The sequence below is a fragment of the Blastomyces dermatitidis genome, assembly GCF_000003525.1.
Source record: "Blastomyces dermatitidis ER-3 genomic scaffold supercont1.11, whole genome shotgun sequence".
Lineage (NCBI taxonomy): Eukaryota > Fungi > Ascomycota > Eurotiomycetes > Onygenales > Ajellomycetaceae > Blastomyces > Blastomyces dermatitidis.
Genome location: NW_025544784.1, coordinates 1,075,325 through 1,099,795, shown reverse-complemented (window position 1 = coordinate 1,099,795; position 24,471 = coordinate 1,075,325). Strand labels below are relative to the sequence as shown.

At 46.8% G+C, this 24,471-nt stretch overlaps 6 protein-coding genes across 7 annotated transcripts; 4 read left to right on the top strand and 2 right to left on the bottom strand.

Moving 5' to 3' along the window:
• The first annotated feature begins 616 nt into the window (after positions 1 to 616).
• On the top strand, positions 617 to 2,018 carry BDCG_08450 (uncharacterized protein). The gene is made up of 2 exons (XM_045424232.1): positions 617 to 866; positions 962 to 2,018. Exons 1-2 carry the CDS (start codon positions 845 to 847, stop codon positions 1,588 to 1,590), a joined length of 651 nt encoding a protein of 216 aa, XP_045272994.1. The 5' UTR covers positions 617 to 844; the 3' UTR covers positions 1,591 to 2,018.
• BDCG_08449 (SMT3 protein) lies at positions 1,936 to 3,983 on the bottom strand. The gene is made up of 4 exons (XM_045424231.1): positions 3,632 to 3,983; positions 3,261 to 3,552; positions 3,048 to 3,147; positions 1,936 to 2,947 (listed from the first exon to the last, which is right to left on the bottom strand). The coding sequence occupies exons 2-3, from the start codon at positions 3,486 to 3,488 to the stop codon at positions 3,091 to 3,093; spliced, it is 285 nt and encodes a 94-aa protein (XP_045272993.1). The 5' UTR covers positions 3,489 to 3,552; positions 3,632 to 3,983; the 3' UTR covers positions 1,936 to 2,947; positions 3,048 to 3,090.
• A 1,008-nt stretch (positions 3,984 to 4,991) lies between these two features.
• BDCG_08448 (nuclear pore complex protein Nup107) lies at positions 4,992 to 11,399 on the top strand. Its single transcript, XM_045424230.1, has 6 exons — positions 4,992 to 5,174; positions 5,235 to 5,481; positions 5,561 to 7,627; positions 7,713 to 8,037; positions 8,116 to 8,231; positions 8,327 to 11,399. The coding sequence occupies exons 1-6, from the start codon at positions 5,115 to 5,117 to the stop codon at positions 8,656 to 8,658; spliced, it is 3,147 nt and encodes a 1,048-aa protein (XP_045272992.1). The 5' UTR covers positions 4,992 to 5,114; the 3' UTR covers positions 8,659 to 11,399.
• Positions 9,619 to 10,899, bottom strand: BDCG_08447 (urea hydro-lyase/cyanamide hydratase; the record flags this gene model as incomplete). Its single annotated transcript, XM_045424229.1, has 2 exons — positions 9,619 to 9,925; positions 10,724 to 10,899. The coding sequence occupies 2 exons, from the start codon at positions 10,897 to 10,899 to the stop codon at positions 9,619 to 9,621; spliced, it is 483 nt and encodes a 160-aa protein (XP_045272991.1).
• Positions 11,400 to 14,708: 3,309 nt separating the features above from the next.
• BDCG_08446 lies at positions 14,709 to 21,550 on the top strand. 2 transcript variants are annotated; one of them, XM_045424227.1, is made up of 5 exons: positions 14,709 to 15,089; positions 15,290 to 18,525; positions 18,594 to 18,735; positions 18,803 to 19,058; positions 19,129 to 21,550. In XM_045424227.1, the coding sequence occupies exons 2-5, from the start codon at positions 15,505 to 15,507 to the stop codon at positions 20,060 to 20,062; spliced, it is 4,353 nt and encodes a 1,450-aa protein (XP_045272990.1). In that variant the 5' UTR covers positions 14,709 to 15,089; positions 15,290 to 15,504; the 3' UTR covers positions 20,063 to 21,550. The 2 variants fall into 2 exon arrangements, with proteins under 2 accessions (XP_045272990.1, XP_045282555.1); XM_045424228.1 differs by having other exon boundaries at positions 15,067 to 18,525; positions 19,129 to 21,508.
• Positions 21,551 to 22,848: 1,298 nt separating this feature from the next.
• Positions 22,849 to 24,318, top strand: BDCG_08445 (uncharacterized protein; the record flags this gene model as incomplete). The annotated part of the gene is made up of 3 exons (XM_045424226.1): positions 22,849 to 23,136; positions 23,249 to 23,835; positions 23,916 to 24,318. The coding sequence occupies 3 exons, from the start codon at positions 22,849 to 22,851 to the stop codon at positions 24,316 to 24,318; spliced, it is 1,278 nt and encodes a 425-aa protein (XP_045272989.1).
• Positions 24,319 to 24,471: the final 153 nt, after the last annotated feature.

The following is a 24,471-nucleotide window of genomic DNA, read 5'->3' as shown; positions in this document are numbered from 1 at the left end:
AAAAGAGCAAATAATAATAAGTGGTGCCGGATGATTTTAGAAGTGCATTCATAAAGTTCCGGCCAGGCTTGCGTTGAACCCGGTAGCGCAAACCAAAAATCTTTGAGCGTTCACTCGTGCTAAATGGGGGTCTATGTACATTACTATGCAGCTCGCCCCAAGTTTCGCGCCTGTAGCTATGCTCTGGTATAAAAGGTTGATGCTGAGAGACTACCGAGCTATTTTGCCCATGTGCTTGGTGGCAGAGGCTGTTTGGAACATGAACTTTCCACGCTATTTTAATAGCCTCGGGATTGAGCCGAAAGCCATTCATACGGACCCTACCCTGAGCCCTAAGTTCTGGGTCAGATCGGACTCCCGCCGTAGCAATTCCCAGGCAAAGAGGGGAAATGGATGATGGGCTACATACATGTAGCCCAGCTGTGGTTGGAGGTTTGAGACAAGCAACGAAACGTTCCACTCGAACGACATGAGCTCAGAATACGTGGACAGCCGATTTATGCGCGACCATGAAGAAACCAAGGAGTTTGTAGATCTTCCACAAGGGACAGGCAAAGTCTCCGTCTCTTATGTATAAGGGCTGTGTCTTTCTCCTTCACAACAACAGAGTCCTGGCTCGCTGTTTACCTAAGCGTGATTGACAAAAACGGCTAGACTACACGTGATTAAAAGAAAGTCTTGGCATGAGATTATGTAATGTGACGAACAAAGGGGGGGAGCAAACTAGCGGGGAGCGAGGAGTGGCGAATGTTCACCGGCGACCTACTATATAGTGTGTACATTCATACATCTGTATACAGCGTACACCGGTTGATGCGGGTGAGGCTGGTCAGTGCTGCTTACAATGGCTGAATCCCATTCTAAAGGCATGTATAACACTCGCAAGTCAAAACCAGCAAGGCAGCGGAGTCTTTCTTGAAACCAAATTTTGGAAAGATTCTAACCAACAAATGCAAAACAGAAAGAAATGAAGCAGATGCCAAAGCCCTCCTCCACGCCTCCTTCAAAAACCTCTCCATAAACACTGACCCCACCACTAAGAAAACCCCACCCAGGAAAAAATCCTCTCCCGTCACAGAATCATGGGAAGACGAGCCCCTCTCCTCCCCATCGTCCTCCTCAGATGAACATGAAGACGGCATAACCCCTCCGGCCTCCGCAACCCTGAGATCCCCAATCACCACAACCACCACCTCCTCCTCAACTGGCAGCAGCACCCCTTCCTCCCAGGTACAGGCCGGCACGCATGCTCCCCCTCCAACCCCTATCTCCCCACAAAACAGCTCCCTACCACGCTGGGTCCCCGACCTTCCGTCCGCCTGTAACAGTATCCCGCCCCCACGCCATGCCGCTTCCACTCCCTCTCCACCCTCCGGTATGGAAAGGAGACCGGAAAAACAGACTGCCGTCGCGAGCCGTATGATCGCCGGCGCACTGGGGATACGGGCTCCCAAACGCACGGAGGAGCAGAGGGCGTATGATCGGGCCATGAGGGAGAAGGAGGCGAAGCGGAGGGAGAGGGAGAGGGAATTGGCGAATATGAGGCGGATGGAAGAGGAGAGGGCGAAGGCGGCGGTTTGGGAGGAGTAACCTGGAAGGATTTATATACATATATATAAACTATCCGTGTATGCTTGTATTTTTATTTTTTTTCGGGGATCCTGGCATTTATGTCTCATCTTTTTCTTTTTTACATTTTGCGGGGGAGTTTAGTCTTGGATAGTTATGGTTCTTTTGATATATGATTGGATAGATATATCCATCTTATTGCCTTTGTCATGGTTTGTGGCGGTAATAATAACTGTTAATCTAATTAACTCACGATTTATTCTAACATTACCAACCATTCCCTAGTTTTTGTAACTGTAGTTACGTATAAATTTTATCTTGTGTTTACGGGAAAGTTCTGTTGGTAACCGGTATATTTTTTCCTTGAAAAAAAAAAGACTTCACTTAGCATAGTTCTCCTAGTGTATGGATATGGGCACCAAGGTTGTATGATCTTAACTTGACCGCAAGAATGGATTGAAATAGGATGCTAAAGGCACAGAAAGTAAATTAGATAAGCAAATATGTGTACCGGCGGTTTATTATCTCTCGCCACTAATTACATTTCCTTTTCATTCCGCGAGAAATTTCCAAATGTCTCCTCCCTAAGATCGAATTATCCTCCCTCCACTGCAGTTCGAATACGACGTCACCAGCCGGGACCAGCGGAAAAGAATTTAATTAGAAAGCGCTAAATCACAGGAACATGCGCAGAAAAGCAGAGCGGGGAAGGATGGGCACAAGCAGCACGTTCAGACACAGCTCAGATCACAGAAACGGGACAGATGTGAAAGCTCAGGCACAGAGCATGTCTCTCATAGTATCTATCTTCTCCCCATGGCTGGGCCCCTTTTTTTCGTTTTCTTGTTTTGGGTCGCAACACAAACGCTAAAAAAAAACCGAGAGTAGAGAGGGAAGGCGGAGGTTCGCTGCACGGAATAAAACTGTCTAACCAAGAACAAAGCAAAGTGTCTTAGAGAAAACGTGAGAAACGGGGCCAACAAGTGGTGAATAACGTCGGTGAGGAATATCACAGTCGTTACACAAAGCATGGGCCCTGTTAACTTTTGGCACCTGCAGAGAAGTATGTCTTGCATTGACGATATTTTTTGCCCACTAAGCTAAGACATTTTTCAGTCGAATGTGCTGCGGCTGATTCAGATACAGGAAACATAAAAAATCACGAGTATGTAGAGAGTTTCATAAAAAGGACGAGATGCGGAAGAGCTACAATGGCTCATCAACAGCTTTTGGTTATAAAAAACCTGATAGAGGGGGAAAAAAAAAAGGGGCGGGGGGAGGGGGGTCGGTTCACAGCAGGGATATGGCCTTCTAAGTGTGCCATTCCAGAAAATTTTGGGCTTAGATTAGGATATGTCATAAAAAACGAGAAAGAGAACTGTGAGAGAGGGAAGAAAAGTGGTTAGTTACGAGGTGCTTGTGTTTTGCTCTGGTTTTGTTTAGGGCGCAAGGGACTGTGCATTTATCTCTTTACTCACTTCGTTGCATCGGGTAGATGGGCAGGTAAGCAGATAAGTCTAGTTAGCCACCAACTTGTTCTTGGTGTACCTCTAGGGTATCGCCATCGGCCATATCGAGCTGCAGATAAAATCAATTAGCAACAGGTAACCGGGAAAAAAAGAAAGTTCCAAAACCTCGCTGGGTGAATGCGCCAACCCATGCGGAGGATTTTTTGTATGTCAGAAACTCACAGTATCTGGTGTGTCATCCTGTCTGACCCGAGTTCCATCAAACAGAAAGCGCACTGCCGAGATATCTTTGCCTTGTCGCGTGCAGAACGCTTCCATTAGCTTTTTGAGTTGTGTCGTGCGCTTGATCTTAAAGAAAACCTCATTGTTGTTGTCGGTCACTTTGATATTCAGGTGTTCTGTTGGAGGGGGCGCCGTTGTGGCCTGATTATCTTGTGGTGGCTGATCCATGGCTTGGTATTCAAGAGATTTGCGTCAAGAGAGTGGTAGGCGGGACCTTATATGTCTGCTGTGCCTGTGAGAAGACCAATACATTAGCTATCGCAAACCAGAGGCGTACAAGATAGTGGTGACAATCAAAAGAAAGAACTTACAGAAGATCCTGTGAGGCGTTGTTGTTGTTATGGTGCGGGCTAGACTTGATGAGTCTGTAGTAGCTGTGAAGGGGAAGTTGAAGGTTTAATACAATAGATATGGCAAAATATATGGAACATTCCAGAGGTGCACAAGTTAGCGGAAATCAAAAGAACCTATAAAGGATCCTGGGAGGCCTGGGTTGGCGGGTGTGTTGTAGCTTCGGGTGGGCGAAAGGGTGAAGTATGGGATGAGTGGGTGGTGATAAATGCGCGGCTGCCCTTCGGCGAACAGGAAAATCTATTTTGCCGCCCGGAGCCTGCGCTGTTGCCGCTGGATCAGTCAACCTCCAGCGCAAAACAAGCGCAACAGTTGGAACATGTGATAGTTTAAGATATCCATCAATCTGCGCAACCCAAGACGCCAACTTCAAGTGAACGAAGGGGTTGTTCGGATTCATCAGCGAGGGTACTAAGATGGTTAGAGAAGACCTCTATTTCAACGTGTTGATTTTATGGTTTTTGAAAGAATGCGGCTGATATCACGGTTAGGGACTGAAAGAAGACGTTGCATACGATCCACCTTGCCACCCAAGAGCAGTATGTAGAATTGTTCACTTGTGAAAAAATGCCTTTCATTCCTTATGTGTTGGTTATGCTAACTATTCTGTCCCTAATAAGTGTGCGATCCAAGGTAGAAACTTTTCCTTCTCACACCACATAATTCATACTAGCTCGCGGCGTTGACTAAACTGTTGATAGCATGTCTCACCAGGAACTCATATAAGGAAGAAAGATGTCAGAAACAGATAGACGCGCTATATCAATGTTGCAGCGCATTTTATGAGGCACGGGGCAAAAACGCACGAACCCCAAGTTGTCCAAAACCCGAGCTTCTGAGATTGAAGATGAAGCAACGGGAGCAGGCGAGGAACGCGAAGTGAAGATTTTTTCAGGATGATTCTGGTGGAAATTAGAATAGAAGTAGTCTGTATTTTGAAGCATGCGAAAAGGGCAGGGAACTAAGCTTTCATAGTCAGTTGATAATAAGTAACTATTAAAAATCTGTAACAATCACTCTTCTAAGTCTTCATGCTTGCCAATAATTGGATCCAACCAGAATATGTATAGGATTGTCGAATTCAATCTAAGACGCTCGTGAGCACGCAAGAGGACCCAAGGGACCTGAACAAACACCGAATGAGCTTCCATGAAGAAGTTCGTCTGATCCGAGACTCTAATGAACGCCTATTGACATTTATTGAAGAAAAGAGAAAGGAAAAAAAAGGGCAACCATGCGACAGAGTTTTTATGTGAGGTCGGAGGGCGGCTAGTCCCATTTAGGACTAGTTATTTTCGCGTTGCGGTCGCAGAAAGGAAAAAGGTTTATGAGCGACTTGAAGCTAACCTTCAAGATCCTGTTATTTGTTTACCAGGACAATTGAGCTCCACGCTTGTTCTGCTGCCTACGCTCTATTGAACCCAGCGGTTTGTCAACGAGGCCATGGCGCCGTTGACGTATTCGTCCGGATTCCCTCTGAGCCAGCACAATGGATCTGCTGCTGTGAGTACAGTACTGCCTATGCACTTGCGATCCCATATTGATGTTGGCTAACACACCCAGACTACCCAAGCTCCAACTAGCCGCCTCCATGATGTGGAAATAATAGAAATCGATGATGACGATGAAGAGGAAGAGGAGGAAGACAGCCTAGAAGATGAATTGGAGGATGAGGACGAGGAAGAGGAGGATGAAGAAGAGGATGAAGAAGAGGATGAAGAAGATGACGAGGACGGAGAAGAGGACGAAGAAATGACTGGGACGGATTCTATGGAAGAGAGAAGTTCTGATTTTGAAGAGAGTGATCAAGGTTCGTGTACTCCTTTAATTTAAAGGTCTGACAAAAAACAGTTGGATACATGTATTCTGTGCTAATCTATGACAACTAGATGCCATAACGATTTCCTCCGGCCCAGCTTCCCCGGGCCTACTAACAACTTCCGATATACAACAAGTTCTCAACCCACTTCGAAACACAGCAGACCGCGTGACAAGCCAAATCGAAGCCTTTGCCCAGAGCTTAAATCAGTTCAAACAGCATGCTCGCGGCGCGCGTCCAGGCGACCCAGAGACATTTCGTGAAGCTTGCAGATTGGTCCAGAAATATCAAAAGATTGCGGAGACAGCCGCAAAGGAGATTTCAAGGAACAATAGCCTTCGAAAAGTAAAACAATCAGCAATTAATCGAGGCACGGGAGCTAGTCAAGGCCCCAATCGTGGGAAACTGGATGAGCAACTCAGGCGTTGGGAGTTGGAAGCTGAAACTTGGGAGTTATTTTTTCATATGCTCTCCATTGACGACCCTGAGTCACGCACCCGAGCACAAAGAGCTCAACAAACTGTCTTACAATCGCTCCATCGATACTCTTCCGACAAGGATGTTTGGGATAAGTTCCTCGAAGCGGACCGCTTTGCATTAGAGAACGTCGTTGTATTAAAATGGCTAGAGAAAACAGCAAGATCATCGCCCCAAGATATCGATGGGTTGATTTCGGAATTGGAAACCCAAGCTGAAAGAGGTCAGGGGCTGTGGGCCCATGGCTGGCTCTACACGAAAGAAGCAATCAAAGGCGCAAAACGACTACGATCGTGGCCACAGCCGCTAGAGCCTGATGATCCAGGGCTGACGATGTCACTGCTGAGTGTAGAGAAACAAGAACCCCTTGTCACTCAGTTGGATCCTGATGCTGTCACCCGGCAACAGCATGGACTTCAGAAACAAGATCAGTTCTATGAGCAAGCGGCTTGGTTAACATGTTGGAAGATGCTGAGGCAGGGCCAAAGCTGGAAAAAGATTCAAGAGTGGTCTCATGAACGATTAGAGAACTGGAGGGCGATCAGTGTTTGCGGCACCCCTGCTGAGGATGAAAATAATGCTGCAGATTCTGGTCTCACTCGACTGATGAGCTGCCGATCCCAGGAGGCATGGAGAAGCGCGTGCCTAGCCCTTGCTAACAATCCTGTAACTAGCAACTTTGAGAAGGCTGTATACGCGCTTATCTGTGGTGAAGCTGAGCCAGCTTACGCTATTTGCCAGGGTTGGGGTGACTACATCTATGTGTTTTTTAATCGCTCAATCCTCGCGCGGTACAGAGAATTTTGCAAGCAATTTCATCGGAAATTGAGCTTCTCTCCCACAACAGATATGGCTTTGTCCCTTGATCCTCCAGCATACGACAACATTCTCACCTTTCTGGATAATGTTAGGCGGAACGACAGAACTGCCGTTGAGGCTAGGAACCCATACCGTACTATCCAAGCAGCCATCCTGAGCAAAAATTACAACTCATTCTTTTTCCACCAAGCGAACGCTGTCTCAAAGGCTGCTAGTCTATCCAACAAAGCAACTCTCGTTCCGAAAACTGTCATTGCCAATGTTGATGATGCTTCCCTGATTGCAGCTCGAGATGAGGATGCTATTCGTATCATCAGCCACTTGTTTCTCGTTTTACAATCCCTTGGATATGTCCGTTCTGACTCACATTTTGTTCAAACTGCAACAGTCAATGTTATTGGCTACATCAACCTCCTCCGCAAAGCGGGCAAACTCGAGCTCATCCCGCTCTATGCGTCGCTACTTCCGGAGAATACCGCACACATGGTACTTGGAAACGTGTTGATTGATATTGTTGAGCCTGAGGACCGGGAGAGGCAGGTAACGATAATGAGGAGGCTAAATATCAACCTTTCAGCCATCATCGAGTGCCAGTGGCAATTAGTAACTTCCCAAGCCGATGCAAAGGAAGATAAAACGACTACTATTCGATTGAAGAGGAGTGTTATTCATCAAGCAAAGGGGCCAGGCAGAATCGGGCCTATAAAGAAGAATCTCATTGGCCGCCGCATTTCGCACGAAGACGAATATCTGATTCGCTGTTTGGAATGGCATCGCTATGCGGATGATCAATTGCCAAACATCTGCCCGAGAGGTACACATTTATACAAAAGATTTATGGGTAAGACATCCTCGTTAGAAGTCTCCGGGTTCTTTAAAAAAGGAATTCAAAGCTAATGTAGAACGAATTTTTTTTAAAAAAAAAGGTGCTGGGCGTCTTGCTGCAGCTCGCGAGCTTTTTAATCGTGTTCGCGTCGACATGGTCCCGGGCGACATTACGGGATTAGGCCACTCACCTTTTCAAATTTTGGCAAATGGCTCCGAAAATGGATTCGATGAACCTACTAGCCCAATGAAATCAAGCCCGACGAAGAGCCCTCTGAAATCAGGCATCCCGAGACGACGCCCATTATCGAGCAATCTCAGAGCAGAGCTATATCTGCAATCGCATACAATGCGTGATTTGGAATGCCTCATCGCGGCATTCGATGCTTTGGAGACGTGGGCCGGACAGATGGATCAATATGAACAGTAAGGATCTAATGCACACCACAAAACCCCCATTTATCTGTTTTATATCTTTCCTCCATTCTAACTTTTCCACTATAGTCTCTCTGATAAGCAGCAAACAAAAGAGTTCCGGAAAACGTTACAGGCAACGATAGACACGATCACAGAACGTATCGAACCCCTCTGCGGTGATTGGCTATCTTACCCAACAGATGGTAAGTAAAAATGAATGCCCACTTTTACTTCCAATTAACCTCATCATTTTAAACTTAACTCGATACTAACCATTTTTGACCTTGGTAATATTTAGACCTGGAAGCAACCGAACTCGAATTCATAAAATCAACATATCTGCCAGAAGTCATCCTGGCATACCACAGCGCACTTTTCTTCGCAGGCCACACGATTGGGCGCGAGGTCCTCACTCAGTGCATGATGCTTTCCTCCGTCGTAGCCTCATCGCCATCGCTCACGAACAGTTTTATTGCATCTGGGCGTATGTGCGAATTGGTAGACGCACTGGCACTGTCGAGCATTGCGATGATGAGTGCGAAGGAGTCGAAGTTGAAGAAGAAGCTGGAGGATGGGGCGTCGCTTGATATCTGGAAGATTAAACCGCAGCAGGATGGGGAGTTAGTTTAGCCTAGTGCAATGGGTAAGTACCCAAGAAGGCTGAGCTGGGAAGCTTAGGGACGGTCGAGACTCTCCGCAGCAAGCTGGGTTTTCCCGCATATGTGTTCTTCATCTAGTGCTAGCGTCGGTTGGGTTGGTTTTGATATGGTTTTCAATTTCGTCGGGTCCGGAAACAAGCTCTTATAACGAACAGCTGTGCATATTCTACGCGTGAGATGGGGGTCGTTGTACATGTACGTACAAACATTCTCACTCGACAGTTCCAATGCAACCGTTTCATATAGTCGATATCTACATGGACGCGTCCATTCATCCCTTTGAAAAGAAAAGAAATTATGTGCATTTCGTACTGCGTCATAAGTTTAGCCTATACCCCTTAATTACACTCCCCCAGTTACGGAATATGAAATCAAAATGTTCACATCTCGATCTAGACAATCAAAAAAAAAAAAAAAAAAAAAAAAATCCTCAGCCAAACCCACTCACTTCATTCATATTTCTCCATAAGCTTATTCCCCAGCACCTTAGCCGGAAACTCCTCTTCCCCCAGCGCCGTTGTATGCGCCCATGGCTTCAAACCATTCTCTTGCCGAATGGTAGCCGCGAAGCAATCTGCCCATTTCAACCGGGGAAAAGCTGCATTTGCATTTTCGATCGTAGATGGATGGACGAGGTCCTCGTAAGTGCCAGTGTTGTCTATTTTTCGGAGAATGTCAGTCAGGGGTGGGGAGTGTTGGGGGGGGGAGGTGGTTGAGTTTAGAAAAGTGCGGCGGTTTAAGCAAAGTCATCCCGCAGAGAGAGAAACCAACCAACCCAAACCAAGCACCGAGATATATATAAAAGGGGGGAAAATAAGAAATGGTAGATCCACGATACCGAAAATCGTCGCTAACTGCAGCAACTGTCCCACCGCCGTAATCTTCCCAACCTCACATAGATCCTAATGTCGAATTAATCGCCTCCGCCACACTACACTCTCCGCCTGCTCAGCCGGCGCCACAGCCATCTCTCCTCCTCCCCTCCTCCCCGCTTCATATCCCTCAACACCTCCGTCGCCAGCATCCCCCCATAAAACTCAAAGCTCAACCTCGTCCTCCGCAAGTCCTCGTCCGTCGTCCCAATATCATGCAGCCTGCAGGCCAAGAAATACGTCTCGTCACTAAATGACCAGCTGGGAAACCGATGGCGCTTTATGGCTAGGCCGAAGTGGTAGACGCGCCTGCTGTGGTTGTAGGTTGGGGTGGGGAGGTGCTCGGAGGCGTATGCTTGGATACGGCTGGCTAGAGGAGTCTTCGGGGGGTCGGGGTATCGGAGATGGAGAGGGGCGGGGCGGGAGTGGTGGGCGCGGGGTATTCGGGAGTGCTAGTGAGGAGGGCGGGGACGGAGGCGGGGACGGCTGTGAAGCCGTGGGTTGTCACTGGATCGTCGGACGGGTTGGACATCTCTGTTTTGTTTACCTTTTGGGGGGCTTTTCGTGGTTTGAGGGGAGAATTAAATTACATAACCTTGAGTGGGGGGAAATGGAAATTCATTTAGACAAATGAAGCTTTTCATTATCTTATTATTGTCTGCGTGATGAGATCATTATCAAAATTTTACACTTGTGCGCGCCGACGTCATCGCATTTCGAGAGGAAGTCATTTGCTCATAAGAGAACTGGCGCTAGGAAAATACGATCGATCAATGACAAGACATATCTTGGGGTCTGAATAATCTCTCCAAGGCCTTTCTCCAAGGCCTTCCTAGACTGATACAGAACTCTGTAAGGGTGCTGATTAACTAGCTACGTTACTAGTGATAAGACCAGGGATTTTTATATCTATATCAGACTCCAACGTATGAAAGCCGACGAGCGTCTTCCGGAAATGAATAGGATACGATTTACTACCCTGGCAATATTCGAAGCGCTCCCAGTTATAGCAATATGTAATAATATGAACATAGGAGACCGTTTAAGACAAGATGCGATGGCGGCCGCTCGTCTTCCTAGGATAGGTAGTCTGGCCCGCGGGCTATCCTTTCTCATGTCGAACAGGTGAATGTCGGACTCCGGAATACTTGTCAGTATACATACCAATGGGCAATGCAATGGTTGTTATCTTCCCACCACCCCCTCCCTCCCTTAAGATCCAGCCAACACATATCTGGTGATGGCAGGGGGTGCTCTGCTCTGTTACCTTGTGTAACCATGAGCCATCCGATGGTGTATCGAGTGCCTATCCCGGCGGCAAACGGCAGGTAGTATGGCATGGGTTGGGCTCAACTCGGAGATTCGATGAGATGGAACATCTCCGGATCAAGGCAGAAAGGTCTCCCTGAAGCCAATAAAGAAAAGACAACGATGAATATACCAATTGGGAGAAGTTTGAAAGATGGGCAAATATACCCATTTTGTAATTGTTGTCCAGTAAGAGCAAATTTCATCAAAGTAACTGCTGGTTTCCCATGTGGCATTCAAGTCTAGGCTTGCACTCGTCCCTCCTCTCCTTGCCATCAAGAATACCCCTTCACAAGCTCCATTTACTGCAGAGATATCGTGCTTCTTCGCTCACCATCCACCCACTGCCTACCAAGTATTTCTGGGACAAGATGGTACCCTCAGTATCCCATGTGAAGGCATGGCGGAAAGACTCGATCTCCACCATTGTATGGGCGCGCGTCTGAATCCACGCATGGGAGTGGTGCAACGACACGCAAACTCCTTTATTATCTCCGCTCGTGAAACGGTAATTTTCCGTGGATAATATAGCTGCGCGTCAGCACCTGATATTTTGCTGGGGGGCATGCATGCAAAGAGCTTCCATTCTCCGGTGATAAACTGAAGAAGAAGCAAGTGCGTATGAGACGTAGCGAAACGGTGTCAGCTGGGGTTGTCTGTCGTAAGGGATTCTGCGCGGTGAACTCTCCTCAGACCCCCTCCATTTTCTCATAAATAGGATTACGTTTGTTTCCCTGACAAAACTTCTCCGGCTGAAAAAAGTCTCAGGTAAAAAATATGCGTGTGCGGAATTACCCGAAAGGGTTTTTTCTCTGATAACTATATATTATATATGCAACGCACCAACAGACAGACAGACATATGAATCCCTTCGGAGCTAGTAGCACAGCTTAACGACAAAGTATTGAATTTCGGACCCCATTACTAAATGGGCTGTGCTTCTTGATATATACACAGTCACCATGACTGGCACTTGACCTCTAGCCTCGAAGCAATCCGGTAGATTTCTCTAGTTGAAAATTTCTCGACGAACACCCCCCCCCCCCCCCCCCTCTCCCCCTTCCCGAATTCCCCACTCTGCCGTGCCCATCTGAAGATGTCGTAACCAAAAGCACACCCTTCTTCCTCAAACAGAAGGGAAGGCAACAAAGCCGCGTGAAAAAAAAAAGGAATTAAAGGAAGAGAAAAACAGAAGGATCTATCCGTCAGCCTAGCTTAGTTACTCCGTAGTTAGTTAGTTAGTTAGAGATTCAGCTTTCCATACGCAGTTCACCCGGAGGTTATTGCATTAAATTTGCACATTATTGGATGCGGTGAAACGGGAAAGCCAATAATGAAATAGAGCTGTGCAATCCATTAATTCCCACCTTATCCGCCGCAGTATCTGTGTGTCCGCGTGTGTTGTGGGTCAACAAAGGGTATGAGGTTGGAAGGGGGAGGAAGGACTATGGATTGACGTGAGGGGGGGGGGGAGGAGCATGCTTTGCTCCAGATCCGGTAAAGTTATTTGTCCCTGCATTTGTTCCTATGCATGTGCATCCTTATTCTTGAATGATGGGTGGCTATTTACACACGGCGAGAAGTATATTTGTATAACCGCGTAAATAGAGCATGCGATACGTACATACATGCTCCGTAGTGTCATCAGTTGAGAATCATGGAGCCAAATCAGGCATTTTAAAAACAAAAAACTAGCGGAAAGTTTGTAAATGCTGCGTTTTCGTTGGTCGAATAGGCTTTGTTCATTATCAAGCATTTGGATGTGATCTGACATTGGAACTTTCTCTGGCAAGAAAAAAGAAACGCTGTCATGTATGAGCGTGAATTGTTATCTCCGGATCTTGCTATTCTCTCAGCTTACTAATAGTTATGTATAGGGCGAAGATGACAATATCCAAATCTATGGATATAACCAGCATCAGCGGCCAAAGAAAAATAGAGCTAGCTGCCTGCAAATCTTTGCAAAATCCATTCCATTTAATTGGGTTAAGTTTGAAGCAAGCAGCAAGCAAGTGAACGCGAGGACTTCGAATGTTGGATATCTTGGCTGTGTATGACCAGGTGGGGGAGGATTGTTTTCCAATAGTTGGTGCCGCCAAAGACCTTGTAACTACTCCGTACATCCGTAGCTGCTGTTTAGATCGGAGTAGCTGGCTCGGGGTATGTGGATTTTGATAAGAATGCCTTGTTGGATACGGGCCTTGGGGATATAAGAAATCAATGGATGTACATACATGTACATGTACGGAGTACGGAGAACATGTACTTGTACATTAACCAGCGCAGCTCACCGGCCTGGAAGCCCAACAAGCTATCAAAGGAAAACATGCGAGCCAAAACCATAGCCGCAAATTGTTCCCCTTTCTTTCAAATCTATGGAATGAAAATGACACAACCATGATGAGAGAAATTGAGAAAATCAGGGTTGTTTCATGATAAAAAAAAAAAAAGTTTTCAATCAAGGCGCTGGTTGAAAGCTGCCAGGGTTCTGGGCTTCTATTCGTGGGTGGCGGCTGGGGCGGCGACCAACCCAACCAAGCAGTAACAAAGTAAGTTAGTTAGTCTTTGCCGTTTTAGACGAAATTGAAGCCACCCGACAAATCCGGCTGTTTGATTGGACGAAACTTCATCCATCTTCTTGGAAGAGGAGGCCACAGACAGACAGACAAGACAGTTGACGTTTCAAACGTAATAATATTAAATCAGATGTTACAGCGTATTGTCCGTTCCTGCGCAGGCGCCCCCCACCGCACCGCTCCAACGAAGTCTGGCTTCTGAAACCAACCTCGCATTGTGAAGTCATCGATACCTGCCCTGCCTTGCGGCTTCTCTACCCTAGTTAGTTAGCTAGCACCCAAACAGGCTTTTGCGACTTTCTTTCACTTTTTCATTTTTTCATTTTTATTCTATTTTGCCATGACGTACGTGCAACTGCATTTAGTTAGTAGAGTGGTAGGTTCAAAAAGTCAACGATTGCTGAAACCCCCAGGCCTGGATATTTCTCCCGGACAAGGAAAGGGCTGTCCCGCCTAGGACTGGCCTCGTTTCTTGGGCAGCACCATTTTCTCCGGCCAATTATTAAATGACTTAACTAACTACGGAGTACGGACTAACAGTGAGGCAGTGCAGAGTCAAACCTGGCTAGGCTTGTTCCGCTGATTTGCTAGCCGGATCGGATCGGTGGTGGTGGTTGGGTTGCTTGCTTAACTTTGACCCTGGCCAACAACCGCCCAAACCAAGGTTCAACCCATGCTGCGCCTTCTTCCATTATTTATATTATTATTATTATTCTTCTTCTTCTTCTTCTCAAACCTTGCAACACCCACCAAAAGCACAAAACAACCTATGATATGATTTCCTCGCGGATGGCAAAGATCCTTTGATATGGAAGAATTACTTATTATTACTACTCCCTACAGCGTAATAATAGGGATCGTCAGACCGAGAATATAAAACCATGCAGGTTTTTGCTCCGTACTGTAGAATGATAGAATAACATAACGCAAATGAGAAATTCCGGATGCGCGAAGTGCAATTAGGGCGTATTTAAATGCATGCGACCAACCTGCTGGTCATTGTACAGAGTAACTAGTAGTACCTCCGTACTTGTAGAGCTAAAGACTGACTGACACGTCTGACGGTCGCCAACGATCAGCTTCCCAAGGACCAAGGTCTCTCGTCTCAGGATATGTCTGTGGTGTGGTGGAAGAAGCCGCACGCGTAGAAGTTGACGGAGCCATCGAACTTGGCAATTCGCCGTAGATCGTCCCAAGGGGCCAGAGAATGAATAATAATAATAATGAATGCGCTGTTCTGTGGTGTAAAAGCGGGTTTTTTTTTTTTTTTTTTTTTTTTTTTTTTGCCCCAGCCAGTCCTCTCGTTGAACTGAAGCCTCCTCCTCCTGGCCTGGTCTTCTTCCCCCAAACTTCCTCACCTCACACCTCACTTCAACGTCCGGCCCATTCTTCCTCCGGCTTCAATTTGAAGCTCCATTTCTTCTTCCCTCACTGTGCACGCGCTGCTCTCTTGCTTTCCGGCCGGTTCCCTGACCTATCTATCTATCTTCGATTCGATTAGCACCGCTTGATGGCCAGATATTCAACACTGCTTTCTTCCAACCTATTGGCTTCCACCGCATTGATAGCTTGTGGACGACCGCCTTGAGTACTCTCCTCCCCCCCCCCCCAAAGGCGGACTTGGGCCTATCGATAGGCAATTTCCTGTAGGTCATTGAATTATGACATTATATCCTGACGTTTATCCATTTTTGGTTCTCCTGTTCTTCTTGATATTGAGCCAATTCCCGTTGCAAAAGTCGCTCCCCGCAATAAATGAGAGAGCTCCGCTGCGCGCTCCTTTACCCCATCCCATCTCCCCAGCCCTTATCAATTGCAAATACTAACCATAATTCCTTTTTGCTAGCGGAAACTATTTTCGAAGTTCTTTGCCGCCTGTGTATCTGTTGGGAGGTTTTTTTTTTTTCACGCGTTGAACTTTGCTCGAGCTCCATTCAACTTGACCATGCTACACTCGTGGTGATCTAATCAACATTTTCATGGCTGGATGTCCGTGACCTCTTCTACGAGACCTTTTTACGCCAAACTCTTCACTCTGTCACAAAGTTTCACATCGCAATCATGTCACAACCGCCACGGGATGATGACTCCCTTCCTCCTGCGGGCCCTCCTCTACGGCGCGAGCGTGCACCTACCATTACAATAGATACGTCCGCTGTGAGCGCAGGCGGCGAGCTATCCCAACCCCAAGATCCCCTAGATGGAACACAACCCACCCCGCGGATTCCACCTGAAGATTCAGATGCAGGCTCCAGACGCTCCGGCGAACCCCCATCCCCTACTGAACTGCGCTCTGTTCAGTCCTTTGAGGGAAGGGATAAGGGAAGCCGCCCAACCTCGCCCCATAACGTTTCATCACCGACTACAAAATGGCCCGAAAGCCAATCCCAGAACTTCTTAGCCGTTCCTGGAACTCGATCGCGGGTAAACTCTGTGGATTCCGAGGAGGCAGGCAATTCTCCTGGTTCTGTTGAGAGTGACACCTATGTTGCGTCCGCGCCTTCAGGTCAAGATCGCCGGTCACGAGATGTTGACCGTGATGTACATGACATTATAAGTGACCCAGATGCGCTGAAGCCGGATCCTGGCACGGAGGATGATTTTGTGGTCAAAGATAATAAATTCGCATTTACCCCGGGTCATTTGAACAAAATGCTGAATCCCAAAAGTCTATCCGCCTTCTACGCTCTCGGTGGACTCGCAGGGCTTGAAAAGGGACTACGATCAAATTGCCAGACAGGTCTCAGTCTCGATGAAACAACTTGGGAAGGGACGGTTAGCTTTGAGGAGGCGACAAAGCAGAGGAGTCGGGTTACCGTGCTGGATATGAAGATGCCCCCCCGCGTGATGAGCATGAAAGCGGACACCCATCACCACCATGCCAAGGAGCGCCAATTTATCGACCGGAAACGTGTCTTCAGCGATAATCGACTGCCAGCAAAGAAGGCTAAATCTATATGGGAACTCGCCTGGATCGCCTACAACGACAAAGTACTGATACTACTCTCGGTCGCGGCCGCTATATCTCTTGCCCTCGGAATATACCAGTCCATCACAGCCGCAGAGGGCGAACCCAGGATACAGTGGGTGGAAGGAGTGGCTATCATCGTTGCTATTGTTGTTGTGGTTGCTGTCGGTGCTGCCAATGACTGGCAGAAGGAACGGCAGTTTGTGAAGCTCAACAAGAAAAAGGAGGACCGGTCAGTCAAGGTTATACGGTCTGGAAAATCCGTGGAAATATCTGTTTATGATATTCTGGCTGGGGATGTGATGCACCTAGAACCAGGTGACATGGTTCCCGTTGATGGCGTGTTTATTCAAGGGCACAACGTGAAATGTGATGAATCCTCCGCTACCGGCGAATCTGATCTGTTGCGGAAAGTCTCCGGGGCGGATGCATATCGAGCCATTGAAAACCATGAAAGCCTTGCAAAAATAGACCCGTTTATCTTGTCAGGAGCTAAAGTTTCTGAGGGTGTTGGCACGTTCCTTGTCACTTCCACCGGTGTTAATTCCAGCTACGGGAAAACTATGATGTCGCTCCAAGATGAGGGAGAGACAACGCCTTTACAGACGAAGCTTAACATTCTCGCTACATACATTGCGAAACTTGGTCTTGCAGCGGGTCTATTGCTCTTCGTGGTCTTGTTCATCAAATTTTTAGCGAGTTTGCAAAGTATTGCGGGCCCTACTGCCAGAGGGCAAAATTTCCTTCAGATCTTCATCGTCGCCGTTACCATCATTGTTGTTGCAGTCCCAGAAGGATTACCGCTCGCTGTAACACTAGCACTGTCGTTCGCCACAAGCAGGATGTTAAAGGACAACAACTTGGTGCGTCTATTAAGAGCTTGCGAGACCATGGGTAATGCGACCACAATTTGCTCGGATAAGACGGGTACACTGACCCAGAATAAAATGACTGTTATCGCCGGCACAATTGGAACCGCTTCTCGATTTGGCGACAAAGCTAGCCAGGGAATCTCTGGCCAAAATGGCAGTAATCAAAATTCTCCTGCTGCAGAGGTAAACGACGTCACCCCGACGGAATGCATCGCCACATTATCATCTTCGGTGAAGGATCTTTTAAAACAATCCATTGTGCTAAACTCAACGGCTTTCGAGGGTGATGAAGATGGCGTCACAACATTTATCGGGTCGAAAACCGAAACAGCACTCCTCAGCTTTGCTCGAGATTATCTTGCCTTGGGTTCGCTTAGCGAAGAAAGATCTAATGCAACAATCGTTCAACTTATACCGTTCGATTCTGGTCGAAAATGCATGGGTGTCGTCATGAAGCTGCCAAATGGGAAATTCAGGATGTTTGTTAAGGGCGCTTCCGAGATTCTCATTGCTAAATGCGCAAAAATCGTTCTCGATCCTGCTGGTGATTTAGCAGAAACGCCCCTTACGAACATCAACAGAACTACTCTTGAGGATATTGTAGAGAGTTACGCATCAAGGTCGCTACGCACAATTGGTATGGTCTACCGAGATTATGATCAGTGGCCCCCTCGCGGCTCCCCTACACAAGAGGACGATCGCAGCATGGCTGTTTTCGAACCAATTTTCAAAGATATGGTCTTCCTAGGTGTAGTGGGTATTCAAGATCCTCTACGCCCGGGTGTTACGGAGTCTGTCATTCAGTGTCAAAAGGCTGGAGTGTTTGTTAGGATGGTTACCGGCGATAATTTAACAACAGCTAAAGCTATAGCTCAAGAGTGTGGCATCTTTACGGCCGGCGGAGTTGCAATGGAGGGCCCGAGATTCCGGAAACTTAGTTCCCAGCAAATGAGCCAGCTCATCCCAAGATTGCAAGTCCTCGCACGATCTAGCCCAGAAGATAAAAAGATATTGGTTTCTCAACTGAAAAAGCTAGGGGAGACCGTTGCTGTCACTGGCGATGGTACTAACGATGCTCCAGCCCTGAAAGCAGCCGATGTTGGTTTCTCCATGGGTATTGCTGGCACCGAAGTTGCCAAGGAGGCTTCGGCTATTATTCTCATGGACGACAATTTCACATCTATTGTGAAGGCCATATCTTGGGGAAGAACCGTTAATGATGCTGTGAAGAAATTTTTACAGGTAAACATTTCTTTCCTGTTCTTTCAAAACCTACCTAGTTGGTCTTTCTAATGTTTGGTTTCCCTTAGTTTCAAATCACGGTCAACATCACTGCTGTTATCGTCACCTTCGTGTCGGCCGTAGCCGATGAGGATGAGGAATCGGTACTTACAGCTGTTCAGCTGCTATGGGTCAATCTCATCATGGACTCATTCGCTGCCTTGGCTCTAGGTAACCCACCTGCATGATTTACAATTTCAAAGATGATGAAACTTTTCATCGCTAACTCTTACTTCAGCAACCGATCCCCCAACCGAAACCATACTAGACCGGAAGCCTGAACCCAAATCTGCCCCATTAATCACGTTGACCATGTGGAAAATGATAATAGGACAATCGATCTACCAGCTTGTCGTCATATTCATTCTCAATTTCGCAGGAGAAAATATTCTTAACTACGACTTCAATGGGGGTAATCGGGAAAATGAAAGGGCCCGCTTTAAAGCCCTTATTTTCAACACCTTCGTTTTTATGCAGATTTTCAATCAATACAAGTAAGGATGCCGCCACAGCAACGCTTCGAGCTAATATGGGATGCTAATACTATTCTGATCCGTTTTATAGTTCCCGACGTATTGACAATGGCTTCAATATATTCGAAGGATTACTCCGCAATCGATGGTTCATCGGCATCCAGTTTATTATCGTCGCCGGTCAGGTCCTTATCATCTTCGTTGGTGGTGAAGCGTTTCATACGAAACCTCTAAATGGTGTCGAGTGGGGCGTATCTATCATCCTAGGCCTCTTGTCCATGCCGATGGCTGTGATTATTCGGTTGATACCAGACGAGTTCATTCAAAAATTAATCCCTGAAGTCTGGACTCGCAAGAAGACGGGTCCACAAGTTTTCGTCTCCGACGAGGATCGCTTCGAGTGGAACCCTGCTCTACAGGAAATCAAAGATCAGCTGGCATTCCTCAAGACTGTCCGTGGTGGACGCCTCAATCACTTGAAGCACAAACTGAAACATCCGGAGATTTTGATCCCAAGATCCAGGAGTGGCTCGAGATCCCGAGATAGCTCTATCCCACAGACACCTGTCGACGGCGCGCAAGACGTTACATCGCCGCCCCCAGGAACTCCGGAATCACGCTCTCGCAACAGCCGGTCACGATCCAACTCAAATTTGAGACCGGCAGCGGTGATGGCAGGCGTAGTTGCTGGTAGTATTGGAGGTTGGTCGCCTGTGGGACGAGGCGTAGGAGAAGCAGATTCGCTCAAATTTTCACGGTCCAGTCGACACTCGGGTCTCGGAGACCAGAAGGGAATTGAAGTCCATCCCGATACACGAGACGACGACCCCGTCGTCAGCGACTACCCGTACTCCACTCACGTTCCTCCAAGCCAGAATCCAGACTTGGCACCAGATTTCCCGCATGGCCCTTCCCACTCGGGCCCTCCAAGTCACGGTCGACGATCCACTTCTAGGCAATCGAGGCAGTCGTCTAACAATAACACCAATAACAGGCCCCCAAGCCCAGCGGCTCCGCCGTCCTAAATATTTCCTTAACTAAGTTTCTACATGCGAACAAATTTGGGTGGTAATAAGGGTGATTTTCGCTAATCTTTGCTGCAGAACTTGTCCTGCTCCTTTGTCCTTTACGTTTTGCCGCGGTCCGTTGCTGCGGGCAAACGTTTCTTTTAATTAATTCTGGGTCGAACCTAGAGTCTTATTCCATTCCGCACTCCCACCTGAAATGCGACTTTTTGTTTGAGTCAGATATGTTCAATACTGAGTAGAATGCGCGTTTGGGTCTATCAAAAATACTTTTGTACTAAAATGAAAAAAAAAAGAAAAGAAAAAAAAAAAAGGAAAAAAAAGGGAAAAAAGCGCAGTACACCATTTGCATAAGCTTGGCGTGTGGTTGGGGCCTGTTTTATTTTCTTCTATTTTTTCCTTTCCTCTTGACTGACTTGTTCCCCTTTCCTTTCCTCCTACCTTTCTTCCGACGGAGGCCACTTTTTTTCCATTTTTCTTTCTCTATCTCAGCTACCCCGGCTATCGTTTTACTTATTTTATATGGTACATTTATCATGCCGCTGTCCCGGCCCAGGCCTTCGTTAGATTATCTTTTACTTTGCTCACTTCCCATTCTCATTTCTCCAGTTTACTTTTTTTGCCTCGCCATCTCGTCGTGGGCATTTCATCTACACACTTCACTTTTGTTTCTGAATGCTTTCATTTTGTTTTTCATGGCCTCCCCTCGATTGCATCCGCCCACTTCCCTATTTTCTTCCCCTTTTCCTGCCAATTATTTCTTTATAATAGTAAAGATCTATTCTCCTCGTTTTCTATTTTCGATTACTGATATTTTCTTCTCTCTTCTCTTGACTTCTATTTGCTTGCCCCTTGGCCAATTTCGCAGAGAGGATAGGGACACCTTTTTAATTCGGAAACCTGTGGATTCTCTCATCCAGCTTGTTTCCCTTTTTCCTTTCGGCGTCTTTGAAATACTACCCTGGTTGCGGATTTTTTTTCTCCCGTCTCCCGTTCTCTCTCTTTTTTTTTTTTTTTTTTTTTTTTTTTTTTTTTTTTTTTTTTTTTTTTTTTTTTTAAATTTTTTTAATTTGTACTCTTATCTTCTAACTATAGACGTTTGGGCGTGTGTTGCCAAATAGGGAACATCATAATATCAGGTTACTTGAGAAATTTCCACACTTACAATTTTTGGCTTGGGGCTATTTGCTATACATTCTGAGAGGAAGGACTCATATATGTCCGTGAATCACTCACTATGTTTGAAAAACCTGATATGATAATGATTGGCTATGCTTGCCTTCGGAATAACTTTGTGTAGTTGAGCATTGGAGCATTTGACTTGGTCTTTTTTTTTTTGCCGTGCGCTAATGTAGACAACAAGCAGACCTGAAGACACCAATTATAGATTTCTCTTATCCATGCTTACTGAGTAAAGTTAAAGCCCTACCTACCGTCAAATCCCAGAATGACATCCCTTCCTTTCCCCCTGGCTTGCATCTCGCCCTGGAGCACTGCGAAAGTAAGCAGCCACAGTCTGGGTTCCCCGACCCAAAAACCCTTAGCAGCCTTGCTCTCATAGGCCTAATTCATAGGCCTAATTCTTTGAAAATGTTAAAGATATGACGAGGAAATTGTTTTTTTTTTTCTTCTTCTTTTTTTTTTTTTTTTTTTTTTTTTTTTTTTTTTTTTTTTTTTTTTTTTTGATTGTCTAGATCGAGATGTGAACATTTTGATTTCATATTCTGTAACTGGGGGAGTGTAATTAAAAGGTTTAGGCTACACTTATGCAGTACGAAATGTGGCAAAGCTCTCCAACATGAGCCTGAACAATTCTCCCGGTCACATTTATCCATTTTTATATCAGTCCACGACGTCAGAGACTAAGTTTACCTACCCCAGCAAACCGATCGAAAGTAAGCAGTAGTTAGTAGCCAGGGTTGATCGAATTGGTGCCTCCCCCCACGGCCTGCCTAACTAACCATGCTGTCTGTCATCTGTCATTCCATGCATGGAATAGAATTTTCACACTCGATCTGTTATTTGAGGATACAACTCTAGTGTTCACACAGGAGGAGCGAGCAAAAAAAAAAAAAAAAAAAAACGTGAACAGGCCGTAGGAGCTGAGCTCTCTCTATCGAATTCCTGATGAGTTTAATTTCCCCAGCTGAAATAGAGTGGACAATTATCAATTCTCATTCCGAGCTGTTGTTTTTGTTGCTGCTGCTGTTGTCGCCGGTGGGTCAAGACTCAAAGGTGCAGTAACTAGTTAACTAGAGCAAATGGCCTGCACAAGCGGAGAAATTCACATTTGCCGTGTGGACCAATTCTTGCATAATTCACCAGACAAAGCTGCCTTGGTTGTTCCTAGTTCCCTCGGGCCGGCGACGCGGGGGTCCGGGGATGGCGCGAATGTCAAATGAACATCGAGCGACAGACGAGGGGGTGATGATGCCTTCAAGGATCAAATCAAGTGGGAGATCTCCAAGCCCGTGAAACAAAAGCTCGTGTGGTGGCTGCAAGACTCACTTTTTTGCCGCAACCTCATTCGTACTATCTATCACCCAATGTTCCCACACAGAGAGCAAGGATGAGCTGGCTTTGTGGATTGCTTCTTATTAAACTACACCGAGTACGGAGTACATAACTAACTACCAAGCGACTCCTCGCCTCTTCTTCTTCTAAATTCCCGACTGTCTCTCTCTGTCTTAGCTTCTGCTGGACAAACATAGGAGCGGAACCGGGCCCTTTCAATCCTCCTCTCCTAGTTGCTGTCTAGCCTTAATCTCTACGTCAATCGAGTCGCCATGTCCTCCATAATAGATTCCTCCGCCATATTCTCTGTGGCCCAAAAACTGCTCGCGACTGCGAAGCCATGGGCCACCATCCCCTTCTTGGGCCCTGCGGTCTATCTGATTACAGTGGCGCTACTCCGCAACAGAAGGATAAAGAAGAACGTAAAGAAATTCAACTACACGACTCGACAGTCGATGGCCCGGATGAGTGATGATGACGCATGGAACATTCTCCTAGACGCTGGCCAGATGGAGTTCCCCTTCACTTATCTTAAGGCGCTGCAATTCGCTTTATTTAGGGTACGTTCGATTTCCTCAACCTTTTATCACGCTCGAATGCCCTCTTCTACACGTCCTATAAAAACCGCTTAACTAACTGGTAAACTTGATATCTACCACGTCTGTGGCATAGACCTATGGAATCCCCACCATCTCCAAAACCCTGGTGCAAACCGGCCAATTTGCCAAACCTGAATTCTCGATGAAACGGTATGCGGATACATCTGTGCTGATTGCAGAGTTCGTGGGCAACCCCCCTTCTTCAGAACGTGGTAAAGCGGCAATCGCCCGCATGAACTACCTCCACCACGGGTATAGAATGTCCGGGAAAATCCTCGATGACGACATGCTCTATACTCTAAGTCTGTTCGCACTAGAGCCAATTCGCTGGATCAACAGGTACGAGTGGCGCCAGGCTTCTGATCTCGAAGTGTGTGCTATTGGCACCTTCTGGAAGAGCGTAGGAGATGCTATGGAAATTAGTTTCGAGAATCTACCATCGTCCAAAACAGGGTTCAAGGATGGTATCCAATTTTGGGAAGAACTCAGAGTGTGGAGCGAGGGTTACGAGGAGAGAGCTATGATTCCCAGTGACTGGAACAAGAAGAATGCCGACCAGACTGTCGCAGTTCTCCTGTGGGATTATCCTGCTTTAATGAGACCTCTGGCTCGGAATATGGTGGTTTATATGATGGATGACCGCCTGCGGGAGGCGATGCTGTAAGCGTCTTCCTTTTATCTTATTTTCTAACCCGCAATAATCCCTACGAACGAACAACTAACTCCCACGCGATATGCAGGTACGAGAAGCCGCATGCCCTATACAAAATTGCCTTTGCTGCAGCTTTCAAGCTTCGAAAATGGTTTCTCCGTTACCTCTCCCTTCCCCGTCCGGAGTTCATGCGGTTCCACCGCATCGCTCCAGGCACCAGTTCAGAAGCTCGTTATTGTTTACGCAACTGGGAAGGAGCACCATTCTACATCGAACCAACCTTCATGAATCGGTGGGGGCTTCGTGCATGGTACACATGGCTTCGGGGGATGCCACTTCCGGGTGACAACCCCGAACATTGCCCGAACGGATATTATCTCCCTGACGTCGGGCCAAAGAAATTCGAGGGCAAGGGGCATGACCAGGTCAAGAAGACAATGGAGCGGTTACATACAGAACGAACCGGCCAGTGTCCATTCCTTTTCAAATAAATAGACTTACCTTGAAATTGCGGTTTGACGTGGAAGTATGAGATACCCTGACCCTTTCTACTTGCCGTGGGATTTTACAAATGAAGGATGCAGGGGAACAAAGATGAGAGGCCGCTAGGCTGGAAAGATTTCTCGTAGATCGACTTATGCGGT